General features: G+C 38.6%; 1 protein-coding gene across 1 annotated transcript in view; it reads right to left on the bottom strand.

Annotated features, from left to right (window-relative positions):
- Window positions 1–15,663, bottom strand: part of galns (galactosamine (N-acetyl)-6-sulfatase) — a 36,254-nt gene that overhangs the window by 5,027 nt on the left and 15,564 nt on the right. The window contains exons 10-12 of the mRNA XM_065261710.1: window positions 9,134–9,270; window positions 8,420–8,522; window positions 2,239–2,360 (exon numbers count right to left, since the gene is read on the bottom strand). Of these exons, the coding sequence (XP_065117782.1) occupies window positions 2,239–2,360; window positions 8,420–8,522; window positions 9,134–9,270 (362 nt within the window). The remainder of the gene's footprint in view (window positions 1–2,238; window positions 2,361–8,419; window positions 8,523–9,133; window positions 9,271–15,663) is intronic.

Here is a 15,663-nt window from a genome sequence, read left to right as displayed (position 1 = left end):
TCTCATTCATCCATCCATCCATCCTCTCTCTCATTCAAATATTCATCCATCCATCCATTCATTTTTTTCTTTCTTTTTCATCCATCCATTTTTTCATTTGCTACCCATATATCCTCTCTCACTCTCTCTCATTTAATTATTTATTCATCCATCCTTCATTTCTTTTTTTAACACCATGCCAGCTTCTATGGCTATGCTCATGGTTAGAATCAGGTTCAATTATTAAAACAACAAAAAAAGAAGAATCTTAAAAAAAACTATTGAGTACTTGTAGTTTTTTTTAAATGTACATACATACATACATTTTAAGTGTTTTGCTTCATTATTAATTAAATATGACCATATTCATAATATATTGTGATAATTATATAGATTATATTAATTTGTCATGTTTTGTTGACAGGTCTTAACTAGGGGAATAAAACAAGTCTATCTGTTTCAATAGCAAACCATAATACTGAGAAATCGCATCAAAAACAAGCAGATGGGTGCAGTGGAACGGTCCAAAAAGCAAAGGCAGATTTTATTCCTGACATCTTTTTAAAACCCAGCACATTTCACCAGCACTAGTGTGTGTATGAGTGCTGTGATGTGTTTGGGTTACGGTGGTCATGTGTGTCTTTGTTGTCAGTATGCTGGACTGTAGGTATGTGAACAGACAGGCTCTACATCATCTTAAATGGCTCTTTAGCTGCAGACACAGATTAATGAGCACCGGCCGCTCCAGCTGGGTTCATGAAGAGCAGACGGCCACCGGCCTGACACCCATTCAAAGAGGACGAGCGGGGGGGGACCTGCTACCAAAACATCTACTGCACACTGGAAAGATAATCAGGATAAAGACGACCAACTAGCTGCTTTCACCTCCTAGGAGCTCAACACAGCTATTGATTTTCTTTTTGTTTTGTTTGGATGAGTCTTTCACTGCTGGTGCTCGGGTCCAACAGAGCCGAGATGAGTAGATGAAAAACAACATTAATGTTTAATTACTCTGTCTCTCTTCGAGAAATGGTAGAGATATAAAAACGACGGCATCGAGAGAGGATGGGGATAGAAATGAGATTTGGAGAAAGAGAGGCTGAACGTATTGTTACGTGCATAATAACACGCAAGAGAAGCCTCTGAGAAAGTGTTTGATGGATGGGATAGAATAAAATGCCAAGCGAGAGTTCGAAAAGACCCATCACACAAATTTCGACCCAAATACGTAAAGCACTGCGATAGCAATGAGGAGGTCATGGGTTCAAACAAAAGGATCACATACTAATAAAAAACTTTGGATAAAAGCTTTGTTTTTTGACATACAAATGGATGCCTTGATGCACCAACCCTGTTAAAAAAAAATCTATGAATAATAAAGTTTTTCTGACACAGTGCCCAATGCATGTGAGAAAGCAGAAAAGAGATAGAAAGATGACAAAAAGGCTAAACAATTACAGGGTTCCCACACCTTATTTAACTTTAAATTTAAGGACCTTTCAAGGACTTTCCAGGTCCAATACCCTTAAATTCAAAGACTAAATGTGGGGACACATTTCACATTTCGAGAGCAAGGTTACATCGTGTTACCTTTAAAGATACAATGTTACAGTTCCCTTTCGAGGGAACTCGCGCTGCTTCACTGCAGTGACACTTTGGGGACGCCTCCAGGGGTAAGTGCGTCTGAATGTGTATATCAAATTCAACCAATGGTGAGGCTTAACGACAAAGACAGGGTGACGCCGGAGCCAGGTAGTATATCGCTATCTAAAATATTGCCAAAGACGGCTTTACATGGACGCAGGAAGTATGGCAAGGGAGACGCAGCGTCTCGTTCCCTTCTCAGGGAACAACAGTTACATACGTAACTCAAGACGTTTTCATGTGTCAAAAAATCATTTTGGTATGAATCAACATTCGCATACAGAAGATATAAGCATTAAAAGCGAACAGTTTAGCGTGTGTGCTTAAAAAGTCTAGAATTTTTATGATATTATCCTACACTACACAGGGAATAATATGGATTTTTTTCCAGAAAACTTCTTGCATAAAATAAATTCAAGCACTTTCAATGACCTGTATCTATGTATGTATATTTTCAAAAACTACCCAGGGCCTCAAACTTTTTCCCCAGATTCACAAACTTTCAAGGATTTCAAGTACCCGTAAATTAAAAGGGATCCAAGTAAGACATACAGATGCTAAGATAAATCAAATCAGCGCAAAACTTAATATACAATTCAATATGCATGTCCTGACCTGATTGGATATCTCTCCCCAGGGTCCCGGCCCAGGTGGAAGATGATTGGCTGCATGCTGTGCTCCTCTTGCGTGTGTGTGGTGACGCCAGGCACCTCCTGACCAGGGCAGAAGTTTATACCCTGTTTGGAGAACATGGTGAGAGCATTGATCTTCTGCGCCACAGAAGAGATAAATAAACATCTCCAGCATCACAGGCACCAACCGGTAAATACACCATAACTACACCACCTGGGGCAAAAAGCATCTTTAAGTACCATTTGTGCACTCTGACTGAATGCAGTTTAATTTACACCAACACAAAAGAGATGGGCTACTCTAAAACTTCTAGTATTATAAACATTCTAAGATGCAAATGCATCCGCAATCAGTCGTGGCCCAGAGCATCGCAATCTCGGACATCTAAAAGCCATAATCATATTTCACAAAGCTTTCATACTGCAGAAAGTTCAAGATGCATGCGTGTGTGTGTGTTTTTTGTTTATAGCTAGAGGCTGTTGTGATGCCACAGGGCTTTATTACCCAGCACTGCACCCAGCGGGAGGACAGACGAGTGCTTTTCAAAACAACGTCTCCTAATATTTAGATGTTCACCAGGAGAGCATATGTTGAGAGGGGGTCGTTTTTGAGAAAACTGTGACTCTATAGAGATGTGTCTTGTCACCCAAGCACACTTTTATGGTAGCACATGGTCCCCTATGAGCTGGTCTGCTCTTGCTCTCTGTCTTTTGAAGCACTCGGTGTGCTCTGATCTTATAGGCATGAAACAGACCAAATCCCAGCAGATCTGGAGAAAGAGCTTCACCCGAGGAGTACAGGCAACAGCTCTTCTCTATTATTAATGCACAGCAGATATAAAACTAAGATGGATACTACGGTTAAAAAAATATGGCAGGTGGATCAGAAGTGGGAATGTCCACAATCGTAAAAAAATCAGGTTTGTTAGTCATTTCAGCTCTCTACACAGACTTTAACCCTTTAACTACCTCAACCAAAAGGTTGAGCACATTTTTATTCAAAATATTTTATTGAGAGTAGTACCTAAGCTTATTGAGCCATCTCTACCATTTGGTTGAGGTATGTTATGCCAAAAAATCTGAGTCAGAGACAAAGAAATCATTTCTTTTTTTGACATATTACACTGTAAGAGCCTTAAAGGATAAGTCAATTTTCTTTAAAAAAATCCAGATAATTTGCTCACCCCTATGTCATCCAAAATGTTGATGTCTTTCTTTGTTCAGTCGAGAAGAAATTATGTTTTTTGAGGAAAACATTCCAGGATTTTTCTCATTTTAATGGACTTTAATGGACCCCAACACTTAACAGTTTTAATGCAGTTTAAAATTGCAGTTTCAACTGAGTTTCAAAGGACTCTAAACAATCTCAAACGAGGTGTAAGGGTCTTATCTAGCGAAACAATTGTCATTTTTGACAAGAAAAATAAAAAATATGCACTTTTAAACCACAACTTCTCGTCTATCTCCAGTCCTGTGACGCGCCAGTGCGACCTCACGTCATTGCGTAATGATGTGGAAAGGTCATTTGTTACCTTTATGTAACACACATTTGTGGACCATTTTAAACAATAAACTGACACAAAGACATTAATTATTATCATTCCACATACAACAATGTGGGAACGGTCCTTTTTCTCCACGCTTGTAAACACTGGGGCGTAGTTTCGCATACGTCATCCGTAACCTCTTGACGTGATGACGTATTGTGTGAAGTCGCGCTGGTGCGCTACATGACCGGAGATATGTGAGAAGTTGTAGTTTAAAAGTGCATATTTTTTATTTTTCTTGACAATAATGACAATTGTATTGCCAGATAAGACCCTTATTCCTCATTTGAGATCGTTTATAGTCCTTTGAAACTCTTTTGAAACTGCAATTTTACACTGCATTAAAACTGTTACGTGTTGGTGTCCATTAAAGTCCATTAAAAGGAGAAAAATAATGGAATGTTTTCCACAAAAGACATAATTTCTTCTCGACTGAACAAAGAAAGACATCAACATTTTGGATGACATGGTGGTGAGTAAATTATCTGGATTTTTTTCAGAAAATAGACTAATCCTTTAACTTTTCAAAATTGTGTTACTTGGTGCTATGAAAAAACTTTAGGATGTTTTTAATAAATTTACCAAACAGTTGATTTGTCACTTTATGGTAAAGTAGAAAAGCTGAGCTAATGTTTTCAGATCATCCATTTCTGTAGTCAGAATGTACTATTTGCTGAGAAATATACATTTCTGATCATTCACAGCTATGACTATGAAACCCAGGCAGTTAAAGGGTTAAAGGGATAGTTCAGCCCAAAATGAAAACTTAAGCACTATTCGGACGGGATTAGTTTTCCAAATGACGTGTGAGTTTCAATGTGTCCCCTCGAGGTCTGTGATTTTATGTACAGATTCGGACGGGATTAAAATTCTCAGGCTATTCTAGAGATGGGAGTGTCTGTTTCATGCATTTTGGCGTTGCAGAAGATCACGTGCTATGGATACGCGTGTTTGTAATGTTTGATATTTTGCTTTAAATGTAAAATTATTACAGAACGTGTAATTTATTAATTTAATTTTAACAAATCAAAAGAACTTATACAAATTATACTTAAGTAGCCTATGTGATTAAACTGGCTACTAAACTGGCTGCTTATAATAAACCCAAAGAAATAATGATTAAAGAGTAACTAAACCCTAAACCAACTTTTTTTGGTTAATGATCTGTAAGATTGATGCTTTATTAGTGCTGTTCATTGATTTTTAGTAAGTTTTTTGACATTTGGATATAAAGTGTTTCAATACTACAATATATGGTGTAAAAAACGTCTGAGTGCTGCCCTCTTCAGGTTGACGGTGGCTACTGCAGTTGAATTTTCCTATTGGATGTTGGGTCCAAAAAATGACTCGTGACGTAAGCAGGTTCAAGCTCACCACGCCCTTGTTACGATCTCACCACACACTTGGTAAGATCTTAGTTCGTCCCCTCTATCTCCGTTGGGATCTGCCCACTTTTCTTGCATTTTTCAAATATTGCAGTGGGTGGAGTCAGGCTCTGACCAGGGGTTTAGTTACGCTTTAATAACAATTTATTATCTTTATTAATTACCATTCCGGAGTTTACCTTATACTGATATTACAATGGTCAGTCTTAACAGTGTTTGATATTCAGCTCGTCTTAATTTAATTAATTTATTTTGCCGAATGGAAACTCAGAGGACCTCTGAGTTTGCCGAAAAACAGTAGGTAAATTGCTCTGGAATTTTTATGGAGATCGTCAGAGAAAAACACAGACGTGGCCGATTCGGACGGTATTAAAAACACATAGGGCCTCTGAGAAGCACGATTTTCTTAGAGGTCCCCCTGTAAAACTAATCCCGTCCGAAAAGGGCTTTTGTCATTATTTACTCACCCTTACGCACTGTAAAAAAATTCAGCATTTTGTCAAATCACAAATTTTGACGGCAATCCATATTTCTGCTATAATCCAGTAGGTGGCGTCCTTACCCAACTTATAAAAGACTGAAGCATCCACTGATCCAAAAACAGTAAAAACTCCATGTATGTTTTGAGGATCACTCTGAATCTGATCTCTAACAAAGTCCTTTACAAAAATGCATTTATCTCAACTTTTTGCTCAAAATTTTGTATTTTAACTCTTTCACCGCCAGCGCTTTAAAAAAAAGTTGCCAGCCAGCGCCAGCGTTTTTCATGATTTTCACCAAAGTTTAATGCCTTCCAGAAAATGTTCTTCTTTAAATATAGAAACATACAATATACCGAATGAAAGAACAGACCCTCTGCTTTCAAACAAAAAAAACCGTTTCATCCTACCTTTAGTGGTTCTTTTGCAATCAGCTTTTGAATATGGGTAGGTTTCTGCAAAAACACCATATTTTGAGCAAAAAGCAGAGATAATTCCATTTTTATGACGGACTTTTCATAGAGATCCCATTCAGAGCGATCTTTAAAACAGACACGGACATGCAGCCGCTTGCCATAGGGCAATACTTCCGGTTTTAAAAAGTTGCGGAAGGGCGCCACCTGGTGGATAATAGCGGTATTGCGGAAAGACGGAAAATCTCGTCATTGGCGGGGAAGCGTTTTCTCTTAATTGACGAGATATCTCGTCAATGGCGGGGAAAGAGTTAAAGAAACCTACCCATATTTGAGAGGTGATAATAAAAGAACAAACGGAAGTTAGGATGAAAGGTTGCACTTTCATTTGATATATTATATGTTAATATATTTTCTGGAAGGCGTTAAACTTTTGTGAAAATCATAAAAAATGCTGGCACTGGCAACTTAAAAAAAAACGCTGGCGAGGAAAGATATAAAATAGTATGTTGAATTGACTTGCAAAACCAAATTGTTTTAACTTTGGTTAATGTTGTGTAACAATTTATATACCTTATTTATCACATTAACACATACGTTTTAATTATTAATTATTTTAATAATTCTCATTAGAATTGTATTTTGGAACATTATATTTACTATTAAACTAATTTATAACATAACTGTACAAAATTATTTTCTTAAAGGAACAGTATGTAAGAAATGTATATCAATTAATCATAAAATGGCCCTGATATGTCACTAGACATTAGGAAATCATTTTCATTTCAAATACTTATATCACTGACAACAGTGGTCTGGCCAGGATATTGTCATTTAAAAAGTGGAGTTGCAGCCCTCAACTGATGTTTATGTTGTCATTTTGTGTATTGGCCACTAGTTGGGTGATTGCAGTACCAGTTTTAGCCACAAGTTTTGTTATTGCAATACCAGATTTGGCCACAATCCTACATTCTGCTCCTTTAAAGATTTGAGTATCTTAATATCCACTGTATGTTTCTAATCCTGTTTTTTAAAGCCACACCCCCTCCCTAAGCCCAGCTGCCAATCAAAGCTCAGCGTTTTATTCATTAGCCATTCTGAAACCGATGAAATGTGTAATTTAAGAGAATACTCAGGGATCTTAACTTTCAGGTGAGCTTATGCACACTAAAATACTTGACATTATTTCTCAAAAGCGTCCTGCTGAGGATGGCCGGATGCAAAGCACTTACACTGTGAAATTTCTCATTTCACACCTCGCTGATCCGTGCGGCTTTCAGGAGGAATTCACCCAAGTGACCGATACTATTAAGCCATCATTTCGACCGAGTTTAACAGGAAACAAACCAGAGGGCGAAAGCGCCTTGTTTTTGAGAGCAAAGCGGCGTGGATCACTGCCTCACTACCGTATGCTCAAAATATTTAACTTCGAATCTGTGACGTCACCCGTAACATTCATTCAAATCAATCTGGGCTTTGAAATTACTCCATTGACCCACCAGACAGACCCAGAGCTCCTGTAAATTTGAAGCACCTCCCGAAAACACATTAACCGTCAGGACTGGACCTCGGCTTTCAACCTTTTCCATCCTGTGCGCGAGCGGCGGGCACCGGCGATCGATTGGCAGCTCGCAAGCAATCAGCTGCCATTATTTGTGAAGTTACACTTCAGTTCACATGAGCTGATAAAGGAGGCTGCTATTGATTCAGAGTCCATCCAGGGCCGAGCAATTTAAGCAACCGATGGGGCATAAAACAAACCCTAACATTTGGAGAAGAAGCCCGAGGCCCGTGCCGCTGACGGATAGGGGTTATGCATTTGGGCGCGGCACGACTTTAATGGAAAACAAAGCGTGCGTAGTGTGTACGAGGGACAGCGAGGCGCGTCCCGAGGGCCTGACAGTATGCAGCTCGCAGGATGAGGGATGCTCCGCGCTAATAGATGAAGCGCCTTCGCAGAAGTGGCCCTGCTCCATTAGCACCATTAATATTCATTACTGCCTGATCTTCAAGTCAATTTGATAAGGCATTGTTTCGGTGATAACATTAACGCGCTAATGTGCATTTTGGTATCCTGCATCTGCTGCATCAAGAAGCAAGAAATCAGGGAATGAAAGACACTATCTAGATTTCAAAGGAAAACTCGAACGTTTGATCGTCTGTCAGGCATAAAATGCGACCCAATTGTTAAGAAAAGTAACAGCGCACCTCTCCCGAATAATCCAATGATTTGATTGTATCAGGGATATCTGTGGCACAAACGGTGCGGGACGGGATGGTCGGGAGTTCAGCAAACACTGTTCATGTGGGAACTGAGATGATTATACGCTCACTGACCTTGTTAAATTCCTCCCATGAGTTGCTCCAAGTCCAGTAGTGAGCTTTGTACTGGCCGACCCGCACTGCCATCATCTGGTTGCCACGGTAATAGAAGATGGGCCTGTTGGGTGTGAAATGGGAACGTTAAGTCGTTGTGGTTGCATTACGTGTCCATATTTTACTCATCCTAGGTGTAATGGCGGCACGCTGGCACCATGGTACGTAAGTTAACCATTGTTTCTCATGTGCCACACAGTCACAAAACAAACAAGAGCCAATAACCAGCCCAAATCAGTGTCACAAATGACACAATATAAACCAGTGGTCTCCAACCTGTTTGTGAGCAAGGGCTACCACAATGGATAAAACAATCTGGAGGATTACTTTTTTTTATGTTTTTGTTTTACTTGTTGATTTTATTTTATTTTAATTGTTCTTAAAATGTTAACATATATAAAAGAAGCTAAGCTTATATAAAAAATATGTAATAAATAAATACTAAAATTGAGATTATTAATATGGTGCTTTAGCGGGCAACTCTGTGTGGGCATCCTGGTGCCCGCGGGCGACATGTTGGAGACCACCGATATAAACTATGCACTTAACTCTACATTGTCTTTACTGTCTCATGTATACATTTTAGTGATGTACTATCATCCCTAAAATGGAATCGCTTAACAGTTTTTTACTAAAAACCTTTGCAATAGGGACTTACATATTGTCTGGTGTTACCTGTTCACAAGTGAGTTGTTAAAGAGGGCGGGACTTAGATCTATTCCATCAATGATCCGATCATCAGGAGGGACAAGACCGGCCACAGCGAGACTCGTGGTAAAAAAATCCATCACGCTGCCCAGCTGACCGCTCACCTGCAGGACAGGACATAACAGAGCAGACAGAAGAGATCAGACTATAAACCCAGCAGATCTGAGCATGTGCAGACTACAGAATGAATCAAGAGCAAAGCTTTAAATAAATGAAAGTGAAGACTAAGAAATATTGGTTAAAAATAAACAGTTATTGAGCAAGTACATAAAAATCTCTGTTTAACACAAATTCATAATGGTAAACTTATATATTAATAATGATTTATAAGTTGAGCCGTCAGGTTGGACTTGGCAGTAAATATAAGTACATAAGTAGCATGCAATTTATGTGTCAAACAGAGATGATGCTATGGAGGCTAAACGTTTTTGCAACTTAAATAAAATAATTCTGATGTATGTAAAGCCATGACAATATTAATGTTACACTTATAAAACCGACCAGATGCATATTGATACAGTTGCCTTTAAAGGAACACTCCACTTTTTTTGAAAATATGGTCATTTTCCAGTTCCCATAGGACACCGTTCCAGGACACCGTTCTCCACGTCTGGCGCTAGCACTTTTAGCATATTTTAGCATAATCCATTGAATCTGATTGGACCATTAGTATGAGAATGTACAGCACTCAATACTTAGGGCTCCTTTTGCCTGAATTACTGCAGCAATGCGGCGTGGCATGGAGTCGATCAGTCTGTGACACTGCTCAGGTGTTATGAGAGCCCAGGTTGCTCTGATAGTGGCCTTCAGCTCTTCTGCATTGTTGGGTCTGGCATATCGCATCTTCCTCTTCACAATACCCCATAGATTTTCTATGGGGTTAAAATCAGGCGAGTTTGCTGGCCAATTAAGAACAGGGATACTATGGACCTAAAACCAGGTACTGGTAGCTTTGGCACTGTGTGCAGGTGCCAAGTCCTGTTGGAAAATGAAATCTGCATCTCCATAAAGTTGGTCTGCAGCATGAAGCATGAAGTGCTCTTAAACTTCCTGGTATACGGCTGCGTTGACCTTGGACCTTAGAAAACACAGTGGACCAACCCCACAAAACCTTACACTGGACCTCGTATCCCTTCCTCCAGACTCTGGTACCCTGATTTCCAAAGAAAATGCTAAATTTACTTTCAACAGAGAACATAACTTTGGACCACTCGGCAGCAGTCCAGTCCTTTTTGTCTTTAGCCCAGGCGAGACGCTGTCTTTTGTTCAAGAGTGGCTTGACACAAGAAATGCGACAGCTAAAACCCAGTTCTTGCATGTGTCTGTGCGTAGTGGTTCTTGAAGCACTGACTCCAGCTGCAGTCCTCTTTTTGTGAATCTCCCCCACATTTTTGAATGGGTTTTGTTTGAGAATCCTCTTCAGGGTGCGGTTATTCATATTGCTTGTACACTTTTTGCTACCACATCTTTTCCTTCCCTTCGCCTCTCTATTAATGTGCTTGGACACAGAGCTCTGTGAACAGCCAGACTCTTTTGTGATGACCTTTTGTGTCTTGCCCTCCTTGTGCAAGGTGTCAATGGCCGTCTTTTGGACAACTGTCAAGTCAGCAGTCTTCCCCATGATTGTGTAGCCTACAGAACTAGAATGAGGGGCTGTCCACATGGAGACGCGCATTACTGTATACGTATAAATTTGTTATCGTACTGCCGTTTCATCCACACGGATCCGGCGTTTAGGGAGACTGAATCCGCTATTTTTTGAAACCGGGTCCTAAAGTGGATAAATCTGAAACCGACACCCTTGCGGTTTCGTCTGTACAGCCAATCCGTATATTTTGTGAAGCGAAAACGTCATCACATCACGTGTCGGAAGCGTCACACGTAACAGCAACAACAATAACGGCGAACTACGTGATTGTGTTCGTGCTACAGAAGCTACTAAAGCCTACTAGCTTTATTACAGCAAAATCTATTGCTTCTATGCAATTGTGGTGACCAACAAGCGATAATGGACAACACCATACGTTGGTTATGCGCATGCTCAAAGTCTTCTTCTCCTTGTGTATATCTGTGGCAGAATTACAGCGCCCCATACTGGTCCGGCATATATACTACACCGCTTTCAGTCGGTTTCAGTGGTTTCGTGTTTACGGATTATTTTTTTAGAGCAAGGAAAAAAAATGATCGGATAGGGAATGCACCGGCTTCATGTGGACATAGCCTGAGAGACCATTTAAAGGCATTTGCAGGTGTTTTGAGTTAATTAGGTGATTACAGTGTGGCACCAGGTGTCTTCAAAATTGAAATTTTCACAATATTCTAATTTTCTGAGATGCTGAATTTGGGATTTTCCTTAGTTGTCAGTTACAATCATCAAAAGTAAAAGAAATAAACATTTGAAAAATATCAGTCTGTGTGTAATGAATGAAAATAATATACAAGTTTCACTTTTTGAATGGAATAAGTGAAATAAATCAACTTCAGCACCTGTATTTGAAAATCTGGAATTTGAGGATGCAAAAAAATCTAAATATTAAGAAATTTGTCAAAATGAAGTCCTTAGCAACATATAATACTAATGACAAATATTTTTCTGACAAAATATCTTCATGGAACATAATCTTTAATTAATATCCTTATTTGTGGCATAAAAACACAAATTTTGACCCATACATTAAATGGTTGGCCATTGCTTCAAATTTACCCATGCGCCTTATGACTGGTTTTGTTATCCAGTCACATTTAGTAATTAAATAATATTAATATGTTTACATACACACTCAAAACTGAAAACAAAGTTGATTATCTATTGGAAAGGATTTTGAACAAATGAGAACGAAACTTTTTAAAGCTGGCATTAATGTCAAAGTGATTAAACGTTGGCCGAAATGTTGGTCTAACAATGGATTGTTGAAAAGTAGGCTGTGATACATCGATCTCCATCTCATTTCAATACACATAAACATACTGTAGACATGCATGCATGCATACAGAAGCAAAACCCAGCAGTAACACATTTGCAGTAAGCAGGGATGCCTGAACCGCCGCTTCAGTTCTTGCTGTAATCTCTGCTCGCAGGTTTATTACAAACCACACTAACATCTCTGTAAATGAAGAAGAGAAAGGACCGCAAAACGAGTAAGAGAGAGAGAGAAAGCTGCTTTATCTGTCCTCCCCAGTCCTGCTGCAAAAAAAGCTTTATTTTATTTATAAACTTTGAACTATTTCCCGATAAAATGCCATTTTTTCGCTGTCATCCTTGATCTTCCATTCTATTCTCTCCTGAGCGGCCCTTTGAGGGAGACGGCACGCTCACAATCAGATAGCGCTATCAGCTCCGAGCAGCTGGCATTGCCGTGCACACGCACACACGTCGCCTACTTCATTCTCCCAGAATTCCCTTCCACCAGTCAGACAACCGGTACATTCCATTATCTTCATTCTGTGGCTTCACACACACACACAGACATATCCAGCATACATACTTATACACACGGGAAAGCAGAAATCAAAGCGAACAATTAATAAAGGTAACTAGCCGCAACCACCAGCTGCTCTTATCCAACCAACGCAGAAAACGACAGGCTGGAAAAAAGGAAGTGAATACTTCTTTATATCTCATTAATTTCCACTTTCTCTTCTTCGTCTCGCACATTTCTGTAATATCCGTGCACATATTGCACACAAATTTGATTTGCTTTACAAATCGATCTTCGGGATTGACTGTTCACACTGTTATTTTGCGAGTGTTGAAATCAGATCAGTTTGAATGCGGCATCTATGTAGATTTATACATCTATGGTCCGAGCTGGTGTGATTGAGTAGAGGCGGGGACTAATTAGCATATGCATAGATCCATATATACTTAATAAGAAAAGGGTGTAGTTACATTTAAGCTATTTTAAGGCATAAAGAAATTATCATCACAGATTTTTTTTACATATGCTGTTTTGATGCTAAAAGATGAGTTTTAAGAGATAAAATTATCGAGTACAGGGGGACTTTAAAATCGTTTTTTTAATCAGATTTCTCAACACATGAGATATCTGGATGGATGTGATGTTGAAGAGATCTGTACAAATCATACTTGGTGTTGTTAGCCTTGAAACAAAACTGATTTACGATACAACAAAACAAGTTTAAAATGTTTCTGTCTGTGTCTCTACAATGATAAACACAAGCAGGATTGTAATGGAACATTAAGATGACGCAACTCATCCGCCTCGAATCATTTCTGTTTCTCATTCCTGCACAAGAACGAAGCTTTGGATCAGACTCACTGCCAGATCATAATGGAAAATAATGACTATTGCACTGCCAAAAATATATCAAAAACCTTCAGGATGTTTAAGTTATTAAAGAAGACGACTGATCACATCATATTAAAAGAACAGAAAAATTGCACCATGCCTTTTAAAGGAGCCATGTCCAACATTTCATCATTGTATGCTTTATCCCTGAGGTTTACTTGCAATGCTAGTTAAGTTTTCAAGGCCAAAACACAGACAGCTCTGTTTTACACAACCATTTCCATCTTTTATAAAACAAAACAAAAAAGAATAAAAACTGATCTTGGTATTTTTGACTCATTTCTTGGTCTTGATCATAGACTGTAAAAAAAGATGGACGACGCCTGTTCGCTCTCTTCCATTGGTGAAAAGTGAAGCCGCCAGTGTCCCGATATGGCGCTGACATCTTGGGTCTTGAGTCTGCGCAATAGCGATTTCGGGACCAGTCATGCGCAGTAGTGAGCAGGAAGGGAAGCCGCGAAGTCAAAACCCCGCACTCGCTCTCGTAGAATGTGCATATCACACGCTATCACAGCTGTCAATCATGACGTGACACCACCGTTTTAACATCATTAAATAACTAACTAAACACAAACTTATTTTAAAAACAAACATTTGAATTTACATCAGCGTGATAAAAACTACAGTAAATGACAGAAACCAGCTTCGAAAAAAAGATAATTGAAGTGTAATTAATTTTTTTAGTTGGTCTCAAGTCCCATTGAATAACATGGGGGAGGCGGGGTTTATGACCTATACTGGGACCAGTCACTGGGGGGCGATCGAGACGTTTTGGCTTCACTTTTCAGGGCTTGTGCGGCACGCTTGGTCTTGATCTACAAACAAGGTACCAAATCTTTTACTGGGACAGTACCCTTTTAAAAAAGTCCTAAACTATACCATTTGAAGGGGCAGTGTGTAGATTTTAGAGGCATCGGGTTCCAAGTTTGTAAATTTCATCCCTCCCTTTCAAAGCACATAGAGAAACTACAGGACAAGAATATCATCATCTGAGACAACGTAGTGACAAACGCGCTCTGTAGGGCAATATGTGGGTGATTCTCACGAAACCATTGAAACACCACGGCACTAATGATTTTAGCTATAAAATGTGTAATATAGTAATATTAAAAAGCATTAGAATTAACACAATACTGTGTTCTACCTTGCACAATTTGTGATTTCAACATAAAAATAGATAATTTGTCAATTTTATCTCATTTTCTGCTGAAATTCTCATTACCGCAATGTGTCCGGCTGTGTTTGAACATGCGTTATGTTGTAATTTAATCAAATTAACACAAAAATATTTAGAAAAAAAATAAATTGATGTTTTGCTAGACTACTTTAGATGACAGAAAAAATATTTACTGAATATTCATGTATAATAATAATGAAGAAAAATTAGGAAAATGATGTGTCCATGCCTGATGTTCTCATCCTCCGCAACACTTTTTGAGAACAGTTTAAGCACACATACAGAATTTTAATAAAGTTTGATTTTGAGTGACCAAGCACATGGACCAGTTACTTCAAGATGGCTACCAGGTAAGATCATTTTTTTACAGTTAATTTGAAATATTGTCTTGTCAGAATGCTTTCACGACATTTTGATTATCATTACTGCAACAGATGCTTATTAAATGTTAATTTAATTAATAGAAGCATAATACTTTGATTTTAAATGCATGTGCAGAATCTCCAAATTATGTTCTTTCAGGTTTGTCATGTCATTTTGAAAATATGTCAGTGTTGATGTTTTCTGACTGTTGCGGTAATGAGATTTTTTAAGACTAATTTTTTTAATTATGTTACAAAAAGTGTTAAATGATAAGTAAAAGTGTTTAAATTAATGTTCCCATTTACTCCAGACTTTGTTTTTCAATGTTTTGGGGTTACTGTAGAAACATGATGGCACAAAATGGCAGCTTCCAGGTAAGGGGAGCCGTGGTGTACGTAGATAAAAACGGCTCATTCTAAGGTAATTAAAACAATACAGTTTATTTTGTATGGTCTGTATAATGTAGATAACATTATACATTATTTTCAGTGGTGTATATTGCATTGCTGTCAAAATATCCTTCTAATAGTTACACACTGCACATTTAACATCTTGAAAAGCACCCCCACTCTAGCCCAAACCATGAAAAGACCTACTTTCACTAAAATGGTTGTTTTTACTAAACCATTTAGAGTATAAGCATAACT

Source organism: Paramisgurnus dabryanus, chromosome 2, assembly GCF_030506205.2.
Source record: "Paramisgurnus dabryanus chromosome 2, PD_genome_1.1, whole genome shotgun sequence".
Classification (NCBI taxonomy): Eukaryota; Metazoa; Chordata; class Actinopteri; order Cypriniformes; family Cobitidae; genus Paramisgurnus; species Paramisgurnus dabryanus.
Note: the sequence above shows the minus strand (reverse complement) of the source record. Positions and strands in the feature narration are given on the sequence as shown.